The sequence below is a fragment of the Scardinius erythrophthalmus genome (genome assembly GCF_964197995.2).
Source record: "Scardinius erythrophthalmus genome assembly, chromosome: 5".
Classification (NCBI taxonomy): Eukaryota; Metazoa; Chordata; class Actinopteri; order Cypriniformes; family Leuciscidae; genus Scardinius; species Scardinius erythrophthalmus.
The window spans coordinates 52,253,324-52,275,151 of NC_138225.1; the positions used below are offsets into that span (position 1 = coordinate 52,253,324).

At 42.8% G+C, this 21,828-nt stretch overlaps 2 protein-coding genes across 4 annotated transcripts in view; both read left to right on the forward strand.

Annotated features, from left to right (window-relative positions):
• Nucleotides 1–894, forward strand: part of LOC308690614 (NACHT, LRR and PYD domains-containing protein 3-like) — a 195,272-nt gene extending 194,378 nt beyond the window's left edge. The window contains exon 11 of the mRNA XM_081365192.1: nt 841–894. Within this exon, the coding sequence (XP_081221318.1) occupies nt 841–847 (7 nt within the window). The 3' untranslated portion in view covers nt 848–894. The remainder of the gene's footprint in view (nt 1–840) is intronic.
• A 2,433-nt stretch (nt 895–3,327) lies between these two features.
• The window catches only part of fsd1l (fibronectin type III and SPRY domain containing 1-like), a 53,181-nt gene continuing 34,680 nt past the window's right edge, over nt 3,328–21,828 (forward strand). For all 3 annotated transcript variants that reach the window (XM_081365029.1, XM_081365030.1, XM_081365031.1), the window contains exons 1-3: nt 3,328–3,432; nt 9,979–10,074; nt 11,837–11,968. In XM_081365029.1, coding sequence (XP_081221155.1) covers nt 3,418–3,432; nt 9,979–10,074; nt 11,837–11,968 — 243 coding nt within the window. In that variant the 5' untranslated portion in view covers nt 3,328–3,417. The remainder of the gene's footprint in view (nt 3,433–9,978; nt 10,075–11,836; nt 11,969–21,828) is intronic.

The following is a 21,828-nucleotide window of genomic DNA, read 5'->3' on the forward strand; positions in this document are numbered from 1 at the left end:
GTCAAAATTGAGTTGGACCAACTCATTTAAGTTAGTCAAAATTGAGTTGGACCAACTTAATTACATTTCATTGCATGAATTAGTTTTTTATAAGTTGGGGCTACACATATTTATTGGATGGAAATCCTGCCATCAATTAAATTGAGTTTGTCCAATGAGTCATTTTTTTGAGTGCGGTGTAATAATTCATAATATATTTGTAGCATTTATTCAATCTGGAACAATTTTATTAAGAAATAGAAAATAGCTATTAGTACCACAGAATTATGACAAACATCAGAGCGTGAGATCGCTATATCACGCAGAGGAAATCTTAAATTCTGTATTTTTATTTATCTTGAGTTTTTCTCTTCGTCCATTTAATTACTTTTAAATTCATTTTATAACACTCTGTTAAAACTGTAGTTTTAAAATAGTAATGTTCAAAGTATTATTTCCCGCGATTTTAGTTCCTGTGTAAATGCATTTATGTTCTCCGCGTCAGAGAAGCGATAAACAATCTGTGTAAATGCACATTTTGTGATTTTATGCCGCTTCAGATTTGGTTTCTGTGCCGCTTCTTCTGTGTAAAGACGCCTTATGTGTGTGATAATCTGAGATTTGGGTTGTTATTAACTGATATTAAATTTGTAGTGTAATGATCATTTCTGCTGGTTCTGTATCGGCTGTCCGGTGTGTGAAAGTGACCTTTCATGTGCTTTTGATTTTGTAAAGTGACTTTGAGCATCAGATAGAAGCTTGAGAATGAATTAAGATTATCTTGTTAGTTTTCTAATGAAAAGATGTGACAGACGTTATATCTCATACTGCATATGTGACTGTTTGTGTGTTTTATTTTAGGTATTAGATGACAGTCTGATCTTCTGATGATCTTCTGATGGTGAATAAGGATCCACTACAGAGACTCACAGTCAACAGAATCAGCAGAGACTGAAGATACAGTGACTTCACTGTTATAAATTAAGACTTCATTTAGATTTCAACAATCCTCTGACAGACCTGATGAGGCGGCGGTGAAACACCTTTTATTTCACAGCAGCAAATTACAGTTTTTCATTCATAGACCATTTTATTTGTATAAACGCACAGTAACTAAAAAAGCTCTGAGTTTTATTATAGAGTAAATAAAGAGCCTGAATATCTTTGTGTTGTACCAGCAGAGGGAGACAAAGACTAATTAAAATTAATTTTTCCTAATTATGAGAAGAAACAGTTCAAGCTCACTTTTTGAAAACAATGGAAGATTGAGTTTATACATCTTGTTTTTAATAATAGTTGCATTACATTTGTATTAATGTATTAAAGGGGTCATATGATGCGTTTTAATGTTTTCCTTTTTCTTTAGTGTGATATGTAGATGTTTTTGCATGTATAGGATCTACAAACTTACAAAGCTCAAAGTCTCCTATAAAGATCTTGGGTGCTCGAGCTCCTTTTAAAAATTAATCAAAAGTGCCCCTCTCAAACAAATATCAATGATAATATTGGGGTCAATAAAACAAAATGCATTTGATTATAATTAACATGACCATGTGAACAAAACTAAAGTAGCCTAACCTAATCCCACACAAATACAGAACTGGATTGATGTTTTAAAATGTATTTTCAATATGGAGAGAATTACATTTTATGTGAATTTTTAGAAGGATTTGTTTATCAATTTCTGGTTTAAATTGATTGAGTACATAACTCCTATTGAACCAAATACTTTTTTGATTTGGAGTTTTGTCTTTGTTTTTTGTGATTTATTTTTTGTTTTTTGAGTAAAAAAACTGTAAAGGGATACGTTGAGGTGTTTTTTATTTTTTGTCACTGTCACTGCCTGGAGAGTTTTGCTAGTCCTGTTTAACAAATATTTATGTAAACCGGTAAAGCTGTAAAAGTGACAAATGTGATCAGACGTGAATTTTATCCCTTCCCAATATAAACTTCAAAACTAAAGTAGCCTATTTTCACTAATCTGTCAGTCTGAGGTGTCGTTGCCATAACGCGTTGCTATGGGTTGCGTCACTTGCGTGTGTCTTGCTTCGGGCTTGACTGACATGACCATAGACATAATAAATACTTATATTATTTATGTCTATGGAGGTGACGGGGTCAGTCTGCGTGATCACAGAGCTGATTGGCCACACAAGGCTGAAATATTCTGACAATTTGTGGCGTACCCTGACAATCATTTTCCCTCCTTTCCTGAATGTCTACTGTAGTCATGCTCGAGTCTAAACCAGAACTACTTTTTCTGGGGCGTCCAGCTGTTTTTTCAGCTATTCAATGCCATTACAAAGCTGGGAAGGGTCAGGATATTTTTATAGGAACTCTGATTGGCTGAAAGAAGACAGACAGATACATCTAGGATGGCTTGAGAAGTACATTTTTGGCTGAACTGTTCCTTTAACTCTTCTAAGCTTCATGAACTCATACAGGGTTGGTTAGTGTATGAGGTCTCTAGAGTAGATGAGCTGGGGTAAGACCGGTCCAGCTGATGCAGGTCTACTGTTCATATGATACACCATGAATATACTACTACTACTACTACTAGGAAACTACGATGGTACCTCAACGTTTGTTGTTGAACATAACAAATGTGTTCCCACATTAAGTCTTTGAATTTGAGGGTATTGGACCTGGAAAGTCCTTAAAAGGTCCTTGAATTTGAAGTTAACCGAGGTGTGGGAACCCTGTTTTTGTGCCCCCCCCCAAAATAACAACTTTATTCATTTTTTCATTTTCTTCTGTGTTTCTCTGAGTGAGTTCACGTAGTGTAACAGCGCAGCGCTTCTGGATTGTACATCAGAACGTAGGCTCACTATTGGCCGACGCTGGTCATGTGTGTGATGCTGGCCAGTAGTGAGCTTTGTAGACACTCTGAATGAAGGGTGGGATCTTGTGTTTTCAAAGCTAGCTTGCTATTGCTAGCCTCTACAAAATTGCCTACCCTACCTTTAAGTTTAAAAAGCTTTTTTTGGAAGTCATGCATACATCTAACTCATTCTTTCCAGCTTGGTGTTATACTATCCAATGTCAAATGACCTGTGCCAAGCGATCAGTCTGCATCTCTTCATTCAGATGGGCACTACAAACTTCCCTGTTCAATCATGGAAGGACCTCTTCCATGAGGAGCTTCTCCCTAAACACAGTTCAATCAATATAGCAACACATCTACTTAATCTACTGACATTATATTTTAACTGTAAAGCCAAGTTAGATCTGTGCCCTGGTCTGTAACCCGACCGTCACTCAACCCTGACTCAACTGTGCAATCCCTCCGAGCCCACACTTTTGGTGACGTCATGCCACACACACTGCGCATGCGCAGTATTACTCCTCCTTGTTCCAAAGGGAATCATCGGGCGCCTTCATTGCTGCCGACATTCTCACTGTTCATGAACTGAATTCAGATATTTTGGGGACCTCGTAATGGACTCTCAGAAAGTAAGTGGCACATAATTAAAGTGTTAGGAAACCAGTAGCTAACTGAAATGTCTCCGCGGTCCATCTGTGATCGAATACTAATGTGTTTATTACACTATCATCGCTCATATGCGCAGCACCGTTAATAATCGTACGACTCTGTAAAATAGACACTTTTCATTCAACAACAATGAATTGTAAAACGAATACCGTGTGTCTATTCACTGTAAATGTTATCTGGGGTTGTGGCCTTTATGACATTGAAGTTAGATGGCGTTTTAGAAATAGTGTTTGACTTGTAGCTGTAAAGAAAACTGGAAGATTGATGTTAGTAAAAGGGTGAAACTGGCTCCCATGTGTTTTGTTGTAGAAATGTTACCTTAATGTCTTGTGTTACCTTCTATTTGACTGATCCCTTGTTGCATAATGCCAATATATTCTGTGCTATATATAAATGCTGTAATGTTATATAAACGATATAAATTATATAATGAGGGAGTAGATTTAAAATGATATTTAACCAGCATTACTGGAGCAACAGGTTGCATAAGATTAGTAAATATTGTATCTCATAGGTTTGTAATTGCAATGCACCTGCGCTCCCAAGTTTACTTAGTCGAAGTAGATAAAGAGAGGGGAAGTGACATCAGGAATGAAGAGTCTGCGCACACTAACATTTACAGATCAGATTCTGCTCACTGTGTTGTTCTTCCACACTTTATATGAATGATAACATCCCTGTGCGATATTGGCTGCTGAGAATTGCTACCTTATCTTTGTTTTGAGCAGTGTTGGGGAATGTTACTTTTAAAAGTAGTGCGTTACATTGTTGCGTTACTGTTACTTTTAAAAGTAGTGTGTTACATTGTTGCGTTACTCCCTAAAAAGTAACTAATTGCGTTATTTTTATGGAAAGTAATGCATTATGTAACTTTTGCATTACTTTTTTTTCTTACCTGGGCTGGGTTTGTTTGTTTTGACAAGTGTAACAAGTCATTTTAGTTTATTTGTATGATTGAATTTGGTATTTGAAGGTCAGCAGCAGCAAAGACATTGGTTAATAATGTGGGATTAAATACATAAGGTACATTTGTGTTAACATACTTGGCTAATTCTGCAGGTTTGCATAATATTGTGACTTTGCATTTCACTGTTTAAATGCATTTTGAGGAAGCTGAATCTGTTTTTGTGCATGTGAGATGAGTAAATGCATGCTCACATTTAGTCTAGAACTATAATAATCATCATGTTCACACACAAAGCCTCTGAACTTACTCACGATTCTCTCAACATGAGGACAGGAGAGCTGTCAGTCAATACATGGGAAAACAAAGTAACTTGCGTTACTTATTTGAAAAAGTAACTGATATTTTGTTGTAAATTTAAAAGTAATGCATTACTTTAGTGGCTTGAGAAAAGTAATCTGATTACGTAATTCACGTTACTTGTAATCCAACACATGGTCTTGAGTGTATGCATAGGTTGGAAATAATTTTAGCATTTTTTAAGAATGACTAATTATAATGCAGTAACTATTATGCAGCTTTTGTATGTGTCATGCTTTGATTATTGAATTGAGTTGGAGAAGATCATTTAAATATATGATATAGATAACATTAGAAATACACATTTGTGCAAGTTTCCTGAATCAGGGCTGGGAGGCAGGGAATATACCGGCACACAATCCGACTGTATTGTGACGAAGTGGGTCATGCCGTTGTGGGTTTTGTGAAGGAGTGCGATTCCACGGGGTATGAATGATGTAACGGTTGGACTTTTCAACAGGCGGGCTTTGACATTCACTTGGCTGTGACTTAAAATTCATCTAATCTGGAGTCTAGCAGTCAGAAGAAAAGCGAGGGGATCAGATTTCAGCCCTGGAAAGTTAGATCAGGTTTACTGGCCTCCATAAACCCCTCAGTGATACGCGTGTGTGCATGCAAATCTGTTACAAAGGTGGACCACATTGTTTATGTATCTTTCTTACTCTGCAGGTTAGGGTGTGGATCTGTGGTGGTCAAAGAGCAAATGACAGATAGCAGTCTGACTTCTACTGTATGTCTGAAGTAGGTCAGCTCGTCCCTCTCATGTTTCCCGTTGACTGTCAATAGTTTTGTGTTGACCAAGCTCAGAGTTGAGGAAAGACACTGTAAGCCGAATATAACAGACAGAAAGTGTCTGGATATTTAGATCTGCTGAATGGCAAACGTCCTCTACAGATCGAGATCAATGTCAGTTCTGCTGTTTCTTCTAAACGGCCTCCTCATGTAATATTGATTTAGATATTTCTTTGGTTTTCTTCACACATCACATGTCTCATCGTCTCATATTTCATCTCAAGCATGTTCCTCATTGACAGTGTTGTCTCCTTGGTAAACAAATAGACTAACTTCAGAATTATTTGATGTATGGTTATTCATTGTGCTGTGAATGATGTGGGATTTAAAAAAATATATATTGTTTTTAAACTGCAATGAGATATGAAGTCAGCATGAAATTAACTCTATTTTCTAAATGCGTGTTATATAACTTATATTGAACAGTTAATTTGTGCATGATTCCTTTTTTATTTTTATTTTTCTTCTGGTGAAAACAACATATGCAGAACTTCATTTCACCTGCTTAATCCTCATGCAATCGTGTTCATTTGCCACTTTCACATCTCAACATCCAATCAACAGCCAATGCATAAACATGTCCCATCCTGCATTTGTTCTTTTACGATGATCCGTTACAATATGGAAGAAAAATTTATCTTTCACGATTTTGTGATTTATTTATTTTGTGTATGTGAGTGATTTCCCCCTAAAAATGATTTGTTGATGTATTAATTAAACCCTGATAAGCATTTAGAATATGTTCAGTTATGTGCAGATCTAGCCGTGGTAATGAAAACGACATAATTGATTGCTATAGTGGAAATGCAAGCTGGGAAAAACCCAGTTAAGGTAAAGATTCTGTATATTTGACTCTAGCATATAGAGTCAGTATGTCTCTGGATTAGGCCCAGAAGTCTTTTTCCTTAACTAGCATTGTCTCCTGGATTTGAAGGATTTAAGGGGCCGTCTGACACTGACCAGAATAGTTTGCTCTACGTCATTCTGTCTCCACCCTATTGTGGACTTTGTGTTTGTGTCTGCTTGCGGTGTAATCTCAGGAGAGAGATGCTCATCATCATCTCTGTGATGAGAGGAATTAATTAGCATCAGTGCATGCTTATCTTTTTGTGTTTCATGTTTTATATCTGTCATCGTTTACTCACCCGCATTGTGTTCTATATGATTTTGCTGTTGCTTGACAGAAAATAGACAACAAACAGGGACATGAAACAGAAGCTCATCCTCCATGAGGTTTACACAGCATCAACTTGCTATATATTGCTATATAATGCTATATAATGCTGTTTGCATAACTCTGAGCCCAAATTGAGCTCTCTTTCTTGTCTTCGTGTGCTCAAATGTTTTTTTTTTGTCTGACAAGACCTAAAACCCATGCAAATGATAAACTTTCACTCTATGATGGTTAAACACATGCATTTCGATGTGGTGCCTTGTTCGTACGGATCACGTATCACAAAACTAATCCCGTAACCCTGAGTTTGTTCATGGTAAGGGCCCTTGGCTTGGCCCTCTCTCGCCTCCCACTGTCATCACTCACTGTCTCTCATTAAACTTCGTTCCACCGGCCTCAGTCCGTTCCCAAGGCTCTTGGCCCCGCACTGTTTGCCACATTGAGCAGTCATGTGTTTTCCCCTGCATTGATCTGCAACGCCGCACATTTTGTGATAGCTCAGAGAGATGTCAGAATCAGAAAGTTGCCTTTTCTTTAAGCATCACCTTATGTCAATGAAAATACTTCAGATTGTTTTCTAGCTATGTTAAATCCAGTAATGATGTTGAGTAACTATTTTTAGCTCTGATTAGCAGGGGAGGTTCTAGGATGTTATCATTATGTGGCTTAGCTGATTGGCCTCTGCTGATTCTGCAGCCAATGAGCTTACTTGCTCAACATTTAAATAGTTCAGTTCAGTCTAGTTCATTGTTCGCTGTAAGCTAGTTATATCGTGGCATCAGAGTTCTTCTGGGACCTCCACCTCCCCCAGCTCCACCTGTCTAGATCTACTATAGGATTATATGAATGCCTATTAATGCTGAAGCAGCATATCTTATTAACACAGCAATTTGTCTGTGTTTTTTTGCAGTAGCAAGATCTCCATACTTGCTCTTCAGCAGCAGCACTCATAGCAGATCTAATCTGCCAAGACCAAATATTAACATTGTACATTAAAATATACATTAACATGCTAAAGCTATTCAGAGAGCTGTCATGATTTAAATGACAATAATATAGTAGGTTAATTTAAATATATTTTTATTTGAAATGTATTTGCATTTATGGAAGAAACAGACACAAAACACAAACTTGCAAACAATCTTAAACAGTAAATCGCAAACAGCAGGGCAAGATGCTCTGAATCACAACCACTAACCTCGCTTGCTGATCCACAAAGTGACTGGTTCACAAACTTCTCCTTTCGCTTTATTTTCCTCCTTTGACCGGAGAATTGTCCTTCCACTGAAATTTGATTAGCTTTGCATGTGGCCATGTCATGGAAAGCTGCAGAGTTGGCATCACTGCGTTTCTCCTTAAGTGAGTCACATACTGCATGTTTATGTACCACTGCCCAGGCCGTGTCAATGATTTTCTTCTGCAGATATTGGTGAAAGCCTACTGTTAAATATAGTAGAACCCAATATATTTGCTGCTTTGATTCAACTTCTTGTAAAACCATACAGTTTTACCAGAAGCATGGAGTCTTAACCATGTGTTTAGCTTGCTCTTAAATCTTAAATGGTTCTTATTATTGGTTTTATCTGATTATATAACAACACATTTTATGATAGTTGATCTTCCTAAACCAGTGGTACCTATAAAATGGATCGGTGTTGAATGACCTATACATGTAATATACAAGCTTGCAAGCAGGGCCTAAATATAACCCTCGCCAAGCGACAAATATAAGTAAAAATCGGTGTTGGCCTTGTCAATCGCCAGCTGGCCTGTCGTATTTTTAGGAATTCTAGCAATGCAATGTTGTGAGAACATGAACGTAAACAATCATGAACGATGAACGATGTTCAAACCCTTTCACGTCTTCTTGCACTTGAAAATGCCCATATTGGCGAGTGACCTTGTAAACAGTCAGTTATGTAAACAGTTGAGAGAGAAAACACATGTGTATCATTATATTGGATCCATGCATTCACTCTTAAAGTGATATAAAGTGATAAATTCTAATATTCCTGTGTCCTTAATGTTAATCAAACAACAAAAGACAAAGAAAAATCACTCACTGCTCTTGACTGAATAAGTTTTGTAAGTTTAATAAGGAATACTCCATTTTTAATTTACATAGTGAAGACTATGTTGTTATTTTACATTTGATTACTTTATTAAATTTATCTACCTGAAAATTGTGAATTTTCACTGGCATCTAAAATTTAGTTGTCATTACTGCCTGTATTTGCAAAAACAGTTTCATTGCCGGTAAAAAGTATTTATGGCCGGTACGTTTTCTTAAGTCACCTCACCGGCCATTCCCAGGTGTGGCAAAACGTTAGTTGCTTGCAAATATGCCATCATAACACTTCATTTTTTTTTAAAAAATGTGATTTTTCTGAATTGCAAAACAAATGAAGACCAATTTTATTCCTCAAGCAGAGCATCAGAGAGGTTTCTGCATGAGTTGCTATATAGGACACCTAACAAGCCTCAGAGGACAGATATGGCTGTATATTAAATGAGGGCAAATGTTTTGTGCTTCATATAGGAACCAAAGCCGCATGTAAATGGTGCTTGATTTTAAAATAGATTTACTGACTAAAGGACCACACAATATGTAAGGAAAATGTGATGAGTGATGATATGGGATGCGATTAACTGAAGATTGATGTGTCATCAAATAAATGTGAACAAGTGAAGGATACTTTGGGCTTTAGACTTGATAAATGTCATGTTAAATATCAATTTTTTAATAAATCGTCCTGCTGAAGCCTTCTGGTCTTCTCTGCAAGTTTACATAGATTGTTTAAATGTTTAACACAAAAGTGGTGTGCTTTTGCCTCATAGAGAATGTGAAAGAGATTGAAAATATACCAATGAACCCTTTGAGTGGGTCATATCCCATATAAAAATTATTCCAAAATGCCACAAACAAAGATGGAAATATTGACACCTTGACAAATACATCATCAGTGCATGAACGATATGGCTGTCGATGTAGTCATAGGGGTGGCTGATATGACCAAAGCCTTTTTACTTCACAATAATGATATTCATAACCATAGATATTATGATACCAAATTTTTAGATACCAGTGAAATCTCTCAATTCCCAGTGCCAATTTTAGTGTCACATGAATAATGAAACTAAAAAGTTCTCAAGGAATTATTGAAAGCAAGTAAACCGTCAGCAATAAAATAAGAGAAAATAAAGCAAGCAATAGCACAAATAAATGCAATAAAACAAACACACACACAAATTCTAAATGTTTTTTTTCTTTTGCAGGATGCCTTACAGAGGATTATTACCACATTAGCAAACAAAAATGAGGAGCTCAATCATTTCATTGAAGTCCTGAATCACACTTTGGGTCGAGTTCAGGTGAGTCTTCGAAGAGCATAAAGAATTTACTGTACAAAGTCAAACTTAGCAACCCAGCACTGTAAACACCATTACTGTAAATCCCATTTACACCACATGTACTGGTGGGTGCTCGGAGATATTCCTAGTTATGTTTGCCTAATAACGGGTATGAATGTCATTACAAAATAAGGTTTATGTCAATAAAAATATGAACATTCTGGAGGGCTGAATCTGGGTGTACACAGAGGCTATTTGTGTCTAAACACACACAATTAATTGTTGTATATGCAACATAAGATCTCAGACATGTATTTTCACACATCATTTTTATAATGTTAAAAAAATCAGCTCTGCTTAGGGTCACATAGTAATGGAAGCCAATTTCCACCACAAGAAAACATAATACTTTGGTAAATCATAATTATGACATAAAAAGTTGGAATTATGAGATATTAAGTAATAATTATGGCCTAAAAAGTCTCATAATTTCAACTTCGTCATTTTTTTTTACTTTTCTTGTGACTCATAATATACTTTTTTATGTCATAATTATGAATTTATCTCATAAATGTAACTGATGTCATATATATATATATAAACTTTGACTTATCTGATAATTTCTACATTTTGTCTCATCATTTTTTATTTTATCTCATAAATTCAACTTGTCAATGTTTTTTGTCATAATTTTTTGATTGCTTATCTGATAATTTCTACTTTTTATCTCATAATCTAACATTTTTATCATAATTAGGACGTATCATAATTTCAATTCGTCATAATCGTGTTTTTTGTCATAATTTTGACTGATCTGATATCTTTACTTTTCGTGTTATAATTATGAATTTTATGTCAAAATAATTATTTACTTAAACATGATTTATTGCTTATATTGATATTGCTTAAAGGTATAGCGGAGGATCTTTCCGAATTTTAGATAAGAACCGCCCTCTCCACTTTTTGAAAAAATGCACATGCGCGAGTGGCGAGGTTCTCCTCGTGCACGCTCTGTTTACAAGTTGCTGTCGGCATTACTCATACAAGATTACTTTCCAAAAGAAGATTTGCACTTTTTCACCAAATAGCATGCCAAACTTTACCTGTCGAGTAGAAACTTCGCGACTGAGGCATTAGTGGGAAGCCCAACCTGTGTTCGTGTGAAACAATCGTGTGAAACAATCTCCCAAAAACACTCTGATCTTGTTTCTCTCTTCTGAGGCCTTTCTCTTCTTCTCATACAGTTCGTACAAACTTTTTCTCTTGCGACCCTCAGACATTTTCAAAGGACCCGGTGAAACGGCGAGCTTCAATGAATGGCTTAAACCGTAACTCTAGCTCACCACCACACATAAACACCTGAAAGTGCGCATGCGCAGAAAGCGAAAACTAAGGGACGAGCACGTACGACGGCCTTACGTTACATATCACCAGAATGATTGACACTTAGGTGGACCAATAGTTTACACTACCCACCCGGAAAAAGAAAATCCTCCGCTATACCTTTAAAGTTAAATGTTAGAGACTGCATCCTGTCACTAAGTCGCTGGAAGTTGCCAGGTTTAAAAAATAAATATTTCAGGTCACTTTGTCTCTGCAGTCCCTGGTGGTGTGAGTAGGGCTTAAACGATGGCAATACATATCTAATAACTGTTTTAATTACTGTAATAATGCTTATACAGTTGAAAAGTTAGCCACAGTAAACTGTGTATCCAGTCAGTCATTTGTTCTCTGGTTTAAACTGATGTTTCTCTCTTCGTTTTGAAATGTTGTCTGGTTTCAGGTCAACTCCACACAGGTGGTGTCGGATTTAGAGGAGGAATTCGACACGCTGTACGCCATACTGGAAGAGATGAAAGAGAGTATGACGAGTACCATCAAACAAGAAACAGTGCGGAAATCACATGAGCTTCAGGTCAGAGTCTAAACCCAAACCACCTCAAAGCACTCTGGGAGTGGCTCATGTGAATGCTTTGTGTATTTAGACATATTGAATCCCCAAACCAATGTAGAACACACACAAGATGTCATTTAGATTATATGTATTTAATGGCATCTTTATACCAAGTGTTATCAAGAACAGTTCCACCAATGTCGATGACAATCCTAATATCGATGCCTCTGAAATCAACAAATTAGTCATCACAAATCTGGATTTTTAAACAAATTTAATAGCCATGAACTGCATAATGTCAGAATGATTACACTTTATTTTAAGGCGCCTTGTTGCAGTGTAATTACTGTAAGTACTGAATATTATTATTTAACTACATGTACTTACTAAGGTTAGGAATAGGGGTTGGTTTAGTGTTAGTTGCATGTAATTATGAATATTTTACTACGTAAGTAAATGTAACATATTTACATTTAAATTTATTCATTTAGTAAATGCTTTTATCCAAAGCGACTTACAAATGACTAACAATAGAAGCAGTGAAACTAACAATAGGACAACAATATGCAAGTGATATGACCCTTCCCAGTTTAATCTAACTAATCTAATCTGTACTTTTTATTTATTTTTATAAATAGATATTGAATAGAAGAGAAAGTGTTAGTATTAATGGATCAAGTGTTAGTACATGTAACAAGAACAGTGTAAAATAGTGTCACCAAATACATTAACAATCAAGTAAACTCATTATAATATCTTCATTATGATTTGTTTGTTTTTTTCAGAATGAGAGCTCTCTCTGTTTCTGTGAACGTATTAGCAATTTAAAGCTTGTTTAACACAATAATTTTCATTCTAAATACACAATGCGACTTAAAACAGTGTTTATGTGAGAATCGACATCAGTGTGAAGATGATCAACACTTCATTGATCTGTCAGATTTAATGAGCTTGACCAGGAGTCAGACGTAGACCGTAAAACATCGTGCAACCGATCATGAGGCGCATGCAGGCCATTATCAACTGGCCGCTCTCTCTGGAAAGATGTACTTTGTAATTTTTCTAAAGACATAAGGAGCCCATATTATTCACAGAAATCAACACATGGTTATAAAGTCACACCAGCACTGCTCATTTATGACCCTGGATCACAAAACTAGTCACATGTCGCCAGGTATATTTTAGGGCTGTCACTTTATGTTCGAAAATCGGTTGTACAATCGATCGTACCAACCAACGCAAGTTTCGAAAACGGGAAAAATAGGGAATCAATTTTAACGGTCTTTTCTCGGAGTGCGTCCAGATTGTCACGATACGCCCGCAGCGAACGCGCGTCACACAGCGACTGCAGGCTCTGACAAACACACATAACAGCAAATTATACTTCTGCATAATGTGTCTCTTTTTACAACTAAACTGTGAATTCTGCTGGTATGCAGACAGTCTCAGGCATACAGATACAGATTCGGGCTACGGTCTATAATCGCCTATGTAGTAATCGTAATTTGTTTGACATTTCTAATCGTAAACACAGCCATGTTTTCATTGATGTTATGGCAGTCCACTCTGCTATTTTTCGAGAATGTTGCACTCCTGTTTGTCATTGTGCACAAAACTTCACGCCAATAAATCATCAGGAAAATTTGCTGACTTGTGCGCGTCTCAAGCGCCCTCTTTACGTTCGTCCTAATGCCTGTTAGTTGTCCGTGGACTTCCCCATATTTGGTGTTTAAAATGGAAACGTCTTTAGACATGGAAAATCGATTTTACAATCGATTCAATGAACACTTATGTCTCAAAAATCGAACAGGTTTTTTTCCAAAAAGTGACAGCCCTAGTATATTTGTGGCAATACGCTGATTTCACGCAGCCGCCATTTTGAAAACGAAAGCGAGGCTCCGGTGGGAAAAACCCCGGAAGTAAAGATAAACAACAATGCGTTTGGACTACCAACCTGAAGCTGCTGCCGCGATTTACACTTTTGGATGTTAATATCCAATATAGGATATGTATATAGTTCATTCCTGCTTCTTTTTTTACTTTCTGAATTATATAAAAAAAATATTTTATTTATAAATGAATTTCACTATATATAGTCTAAAGTATGAAAGAAATGTATGTACAGTTTTAGAATTGACACAACATCATTAAACACAACAATACGCCATCGCATTCACGACTCTCCTGTGATTAAAGGCGACACTTCCGGTTTTCTTCCCACCGGAGCCTCGCTTTCGATTTCAAAATAACGGCTGCGTGAAATCAGCGTATAGCCAACAATACATTGTATGGGTCAAAATTATTGATTTTTAACAGGCTCTGTTATCAGAGTATAGTGAGGACATTTTTGCTGGTCCTCACTTTCTGAGAGCCTTTAAAAGCCTGTTTGATGGTCAAGACTTGGTTTTAGGGATAAGGTTATAATGAGGTTAAGGGTCGGTTTAGAGTCAGGGGTCGGGTCAGGCACTTAGTTGTGATGGGTAATGTTAGGGTAAGCGGCTAAAGATTGCATTGTGTCAATGAATGTCCTCATAAAGATAGATGTGCAAGAATGTGTGTGTGAGTGTGTTAGTGTGAGTGTGTGTGTGTGTGTGTGTGTGTGTGTGTGTGTGTGTGTGTGTGTGTGTGTGTGTGTGTGTGTGTGGTTGGCTTTGGTCGGGCTGGTGATGTCATGGTGCTGTAATGGCAGTATTGAGCCCAGCCCTCTAAGTCCACTGAACAGGAACAATACCAGAGAGAGAAATGAGCTCAAATAAGTGATTAACCATCAGCTCCCTTCCCATCCTTAACCACATCACAGTACGTAAACACACCAGCTACAGGAACCTTTGTATAGGGGTCTTTTTAAGGTTATCTGTAGCTTCTGTATGTCTTTCATGTTTCTCTAGTTCTTTAATGTTTTATCACTGTATTTTGTTCACATGAATCAGTCTTATACACCAATATCTAAACATTTGTCATCGACAGTTTGACACTTTCTAAACTCATCTCCTCTCTGACCATCCTGGTTATTATTGTAATAATATTTTACTTGAAAGTCCCTCTGTAGTTTTAATAACAATAATTATATCCCTTAAAACTCATCTTTGATCACCAAAATTACATATTTAAAAGTTTTTCTTCCTGTCTTAAAATATATTGAATGTAACTCGACACCCTTGCCTCATTTAGTATACACGGTTCTATGAATATGCAAATGAGCCCCGCCTCCACTCACTCACTCAGCTCAGAGATCCACTCGTTGACGATAGGGGTGTGACAGTTAGTATATAACCGTGAGACCGACGGTTATAGTTGAACACGTCATTAAAACTCTATAACCGCCAAAACCGTATTATTAAAATATTTTTTACAAATATTTTTTATCATAGAGAATATTTAAATACTAATTAAAAACAATTGTTTACAGTCGGTGTTATTAATGGTCTATGCCGTTTCCAACTGTATTTGATTCTTTGCCAAGTAGCTACCCCTTGACTGACCGCCAATCATCTGAGATAGAAATAAAAGCTACAATATAGGCCTAGTAATGTGCCATCATTATGAGATTTATTAAACAAATGAAAAACATTTGCAATAATAAACATTAGCAATGAACATTTTCAATCGGGAGACATGGTTCTCTTACGAGAGGTTCTCTCGTATTGCGTAGTTGCTTACGCTACGGGAAAGCCTTTCTTTCTCGAGATACTGAAGCCAAAAATTATCCTTAATTTTTATAATCTTGTCAACGCAGTGCGGCAGCCTGCAGACCTAGGGCAAGCTAACTAGCGTGCCCATTGGCTGCCCTGCGGCAACTGCAGCAGCCTACCGCTGAGCCCTTGGCGTGACGTCACGACCAATGAGCGCGCTTGGCGCGCTTAATGCGTCACAGCCCGCGAAAAGGGGTGTGGCTTAGCGTATATAAACAGGGCTCGGAGGCTGCTTCTCTGATTTCTGTCTTTTCAGCGAAGCTCTTCGCATCGCTGCTCTCTGAGGAAGCCGCCGTCGAAACAAGCGACCAGCACGCCGAGGATCTCAGCCTGAGGACGCCGGCCGCCTTCGCCGCCTTCAGCCTTCCCTGCCTGCTTCGCTATCCGGCGATCATATCCTTTACTGCTCTGTGTTGCATGTGTTTGTGTGTTCGCCCCGCAACACACTTTTGCATCTAAAAGAGCGCGAGGCGTTGTTGCAAATGCCTCGCTCATCCTGTGGCTCGTGCAGAGCCCCGCTCAGCGATGGAGACCGCCACGTGATTTGCGCTCTCTGCCTGGGCTTCGACCACGCAGCCCGCGCCCTCTCCTCGGGCGGCTGCGAACAGTGTGAGGACTTGCCGATGTCGACCCTGCGGGCTCGACTCGCCATGTTTGACGATCCTCCACCTTCCCCGGCTGCCTCTTCAGGGCCGCGTAAGAAGAAACGCCGCTCTCAAAGGCCTCCCGAGCCGGTGGTTATAGCTGAGCGCTCGCCGGAGCCCCTCCCGCGAGCCTCGCTTTCTCCTTCTCCCCCGCCCTTCACCGACGCGCAGCGGCCGGCTACTGCCCGCACTGCCGTCGCCTCAGGGGATGAAGCAGATGACGCCGCTGACAGCTGCTCTCTGCTTGCTTCGGACAGCGAGGAGTGGTCGGGCTCTCACCGCTCCGACTCCTGAGTCTGGCAGGTCCCGCTCCAGTGTCGACGCGGAGCTTATCCGCCTCCTCACCAAAGCGGTCGACCGACTGGGATTGGACTGGTCCCCACCCAAGGAGCCCGCGCCTAACCGACTCGACGGGTGTTTTCTGCCTAGCCGCCGCCAAGCGCCAGCCTCTAGGTCAGCACCCTTCCTGCCTGAGCTCCACCAGGAGCTATCGAAGTCGTGGAACGCGCCCTTCTCCGCTAGACTCCGCTCGTCTGTCTCCTCGGCTCTCTCCCAGGTGGACGGGGCCGCCGAGAAAGGCTATACCGGCATCCCTTCCGTTGAGGAAGCGGTGGCAACGCACCTTTGCCCGCCGTCTGCTAGATGGCGCTCAAAGTCTGCCCTGCCGTCTAAAGCCTGCAGGACCACATCAGCTCTCGCCGGCCGCGCATTCGCCGCCTCCGGCCAAGCTGCTTCTGCCCTGCACTCGATGGCTGTTCTTCAGATCCTGCAAGCCGACCTCCTCCGCGAATTGGACGAGAAGGGCTCGGATCATACAGCCTTAACAGATCTGCGCAGCGCGACGGACCTTTCGCTCCGTGCTACCAAGACCGCTGCACAAGCCATCGGCAGATCTATGGCCGCGCTCACCGTCATCGACAGACACTTATGGTTGACGCTGGCGGATATGAGTGAGTCAGAACGCGCTGTTTTCCTCAACGCCCCGCTCTCGCCCACCGGCCTCTTCGGCCCTGCGGTCAGCGGGATTGTGGACCGCTTCTCTGAAGTGCAGAAGGCGTCGCAGGCTATGAATCTCTTCCTGCCTCGCCGCTCGAGCCCAGCCGCAGGCCGCTCTCAAGCTCAGCCTCCTGCGCGCAGCTCCACACAGCGCTCGTCTCGGCCACCAACCACTTCGCAGCGACGCCAGGGCGGCCGCCCTAGGTCGCGCTCGACCAGCCGTCACAGACCGCCGCCCCCCCGGGGTCCGCGTCCCAAGATAACGCTGAAGTCTGAGCCCGCGAAGTCCTCCTAGCACCCGCAGGGAGGAAGAGATGGCTGAGTCCCGCTGCGGCCGGACCGCCATCAAAACGCCCAGCTCTGTCAGTCCCCTCAGTGCAGGCTACTGCAGCAGCTTACACCGCAGCCAACGAGCCAGTAATACCACTCGCTCGCCTGCACACGAACGCCGTTTTTACGGCGGCCCAAATAAATCTCGGAAAGAGTGTAAATTCGGGCTTTCCGGCTCCGGCCGAAGGTGTTGTAAGTGTAGAAAATGTGCCCACTCCCACGTGCTCACTGCTTCACACAAACACGGTCCCCATGGTAACGCGTTCAGAGCGCTCTCTCATAAAGCGGTCACACGCCGCTCGAGTAATAAGTGTAGTAAATGTGCCCACAACTCTGTGCTCACATCTACCTGTAACTCGCTCTGCCACTCTGTTACCCCGGGCAACAGCGGCTCAAGCCGAGGGTGTTATAAGTGTAGAAAATGTGCCCACTCCCATGTGCTCACTGCTTCACACAAACAGGGTCCCCATGGTAACGCGTACAGAGCGCTCTCTCATGAAGCGGTCGCAAGCCGCTCGAGTATTAAATGTAGGAAATGTGCCCACAACCTTGTGCTCACACCTACCCGCTGCTCGCTCTGCCAGCCAGTTACCTTGGGTCACGGACCCTCTAAAGCTCCCAAACACTGGCCGTGTCATAAGTGTAAACCCTGCGCCCGCTCACGAGCACGCGCACTCACTTGTAGACATTATAATCCCCACGCCTCTCTCGCGCCTGGGATGTTTGACAGCAAATCATGCTCCATCCGATGGGACCGAGCTACTGAACGCTGTACAGTCGGCCAATACTGTTTACCAGCCCCCGTGTTCGAGCACCAGCGGCGCGCGCGCCGCGCCTTTCTCTCTGATACAGGCTCCCCATCCCGCGCAGCGCGGCGATCTGAGCCCAGAGACCATTCGACCCCTAGCTATGCATGCGGAAGCATGGGAAGCGATTCAGGGCGCGTCAGAATGGGTGCTGAAAACTATAAAACACGGCTATTCGCTTCAATTCGCTCGTCGCCCTCCGCGCTATACAGCACAGACGGAGACGAGAGTGAGTTCAGAAGCTGCGCACTTGCTTCAAGCAGAAATAGCGAAGCTGCTGCGCAAAGGGGCTATAGAACAGGTTCATCCTTCTTTGAGCGAGTCGGGCTTTTACAGCCGCTTCTTCCTCGTGCCCAAGAAGGACGGAGCGTTCAGACCTATTTTAGATCTGAGACATCTGAACAAAGCCCTCATGAGACGGCCAGTCAAAATGATCACAACCAGAAAAACCTCGCGCAGATTCGCCCAGGAGACTGGTTTATCTCTCTCGATCTAAAAGACGCATACTTTCAGATCCAGATAACTCCCCGTCACAGGCCATTCTTGAGATTCGCCTTCGAGGGTCGAGTATATCAGTACACAGTCCTGCCGTTCGGCCTGTCTTTGGCACCCCGTACATTTACGAAATGCATGGACACGGCCCTCGCTCCCCTGAGGAAACAGGGAATGCGAATACTGAATTATCTGGACGATTGGCTTATTCTAGCGCAGTCAGAGACGGAACTTGTGTCTCACAGAACAGCGCTTCTCAGCCATCTGGAGGAGCTGGGTCTCTCGGTCAACTGGACCAAGAGCTCGCTATCACCCCGTCAGTCAATTTCCTTTCTTGGAATAGAACTGGACTCGGTGGCTATGACGGCCAGACTGTCGGAGCAGCGCGCGCGCCGCATCCGCCTCCTCGCCGCATCCCTCCAAATAGGCAGCCGGGTTCCGCTGAGGACTTTCCAGCGTATCCTGGGGCATATGGCCTCAGCTGCAGCAGTGCTCCAGCTGGGTTTACTGCGCATGCGCCCGCTCCAACGCTGGCTGAAAATGCGCGTGCCCCACCGAGCCTGGGCGGCCGGCGGCTTGCGAGTCAGAGTGAATCAGGGATGCATTTCAGCCCTGCAGCCCTGGCTGGCAGCCGAATGGTATCACACAGGAGTGACTATGGGAGTGATTTCACACCGGAAAGTTGTCTCGACAGACGCTTCCAACCTAGGTTGGGGAGCGCTCTTCGAAGGCAGACCGGTCTATGGCCGCTGGTCAGACCAGGAGAATCTCCTACACATAAACTGTCTAGAGATGCTCGCGGTCGAGAAAGCGCTCAAACACTTCCTCCCATTCCTCCACGGTCACCATGTTCTAGTCCGCACGGACAATACATCGGTAGTGGCCTACGTGAATCACCAGGGCGGTGTCAGATCAAAGATGCTCTGCACCCTGGCGGAACGCCTCCTCGTGTGGGCTCAGCACTCTCTGCGCTCGCTGAGAGCCGCGCATGTGCCTGGCCACCTGAACGAGGGCCCCGACAGACTGTCCAGGGACAACGTTCCCCCTGGGGAGTGGTCTCTACACCCCCAAACAGTCCAGTCACTGTGGCAACGGTTCGGCAAAGCGAAAGTCGACCTTTTTGCGTCAAAAGACAACGCTCACTGCCCAGAGTTCTTCTCGAAGAACGAGGACGCGCTGGCCCAGATCTGGCCCAGCGGCCCGTTGTACGCTTTTCCCCCGGTCTCTCTGCTGCCTCAGGTCATCGAGAGAATCAGGGAAGCGCGCCACTCAGTGCTCCTCATAGCCCCATGCTGGGAGAACCAAGCTTGGTTCCCGGATCTAATACAGCTGGCAGACTCAGCCCCCTGGCCGATACCGGTGAGGAGAGACCTCCTCTCTCAAGCACGCGGATCGATATGGCATCCCCATCCAGAGCGCTGGTCTCTGCATGCGTGGAGCCTCAACGATTACACGCTAATCTGCCAGACGGGGTCATGAACACGATCATACAATCTAGAGCCCCCTCTACGAGGCGGCTCTACATGTCGAAATGGTCAGTGTTTAACACATGGTGCACTGCTAAGGGGCTCGATCCACAGACATGTGGGGTATCGCGAGTACTGTGTTTCCTTCAAGAGCTACTGGACGCGGGCAGGTCCCCCTCCACGCTCAAAGTCTATGTTGCGGCCATTTCAGCGCTCTCGGTTTCTGAGCAGGGCCGCGCATTAGGAAGGAACGAGCTCGTCATCCGCTTCCTTAGGGGAGCCAGGAGGATGAACCCCCCGCGACCCCCCTCGGTTCCTATGTGGGATCTCTCTCTGGTCTTGGAGGCCCTGAGAGCGCATCCCTTCGAACCCTTGGAATCTGTGGATATGAAATACCTCACGCTCAAAACCGTTTTTCTGATAGCTCTGTCGTCAGTCAAACGAGTGGGAGACCTTCACGCGTTATCTGTTAACGCCGCGTGCCTCGAGTTCGGACCTAATGACTCCAAAGTCATTCTCAGACCGAGGCATGGGTACGTTCCAAAGATTTTGGGCACTCCCTTCAGAGCACAGGTCATTTCCCTCTCAGCCCTGCCGACGCACGGCAGCGAGGCCGATAGTAATCTCCTCTACATTTCACGGTCCGCCGCTTTCAGGCGCTCGGATCAGCTCTTTGTTTCGTTTGGTGGGCGCACCAAGGGTCTCGCCGCCTCGAAACACAGCCTGTCCAGATGGATAGTGGACGCTATTGCTGCTGCTTATGCGTCTAAAGACCTGCAGTGCCCATTGGGCGTTCGAGCTCATTCCACTAGAGGCATGGCCTCGTCGTGGGCATGGTCCAGCGGGATTCCCATTCATGACATTTGTGCAGCGGCAGGCTGGGCCTCCCCCTCCACGTTTGTTAGGTTTTACAACCTGGATGTTCCCGCCTTGCAGGCGAAAGTCTTATCAGTCTAAGTCTCGCGTATGCCAGCCCACTATCTGTGCGCGGGCTACGTTGTGTGATTTAGCTCTACTGGTTGAGCTGCACTATACAGGGAATTGTCAGTTAGGACCGGCCGTGCCGCTCCTAACCCCCTAGAGTGTGCTTATGTACGGCGCTAGCCCTCTTCGGGCTGCCCGGCTCTCCGCTATCACGTTCCCCGGGCTCTCCCTGGGACTCATTCAGTGGATGCTGGGCGCGCACGGCGTTGACAAGGGCGTTCCCGTAGCGTAAGCAACTACGCAATACGAGAGAACCTCTCGTAAGAGAACGTTTCGGTTACTCACGTAACCTCTGTTCTCTCTAGAAGAGGGAACGAGTATTGCGTAGCCCGCCGTGCTCGCGCCACGAGCTCATTTCGCTTCATGCGACAGAAACCAGAGAAGCAGCCTCCGAACCCTGTTTATATACGCTAAGCCACACCCCTTTTCGCGGGCTGTGACGCATTAAGCGCGCCAAGCGCGCTCATTGGT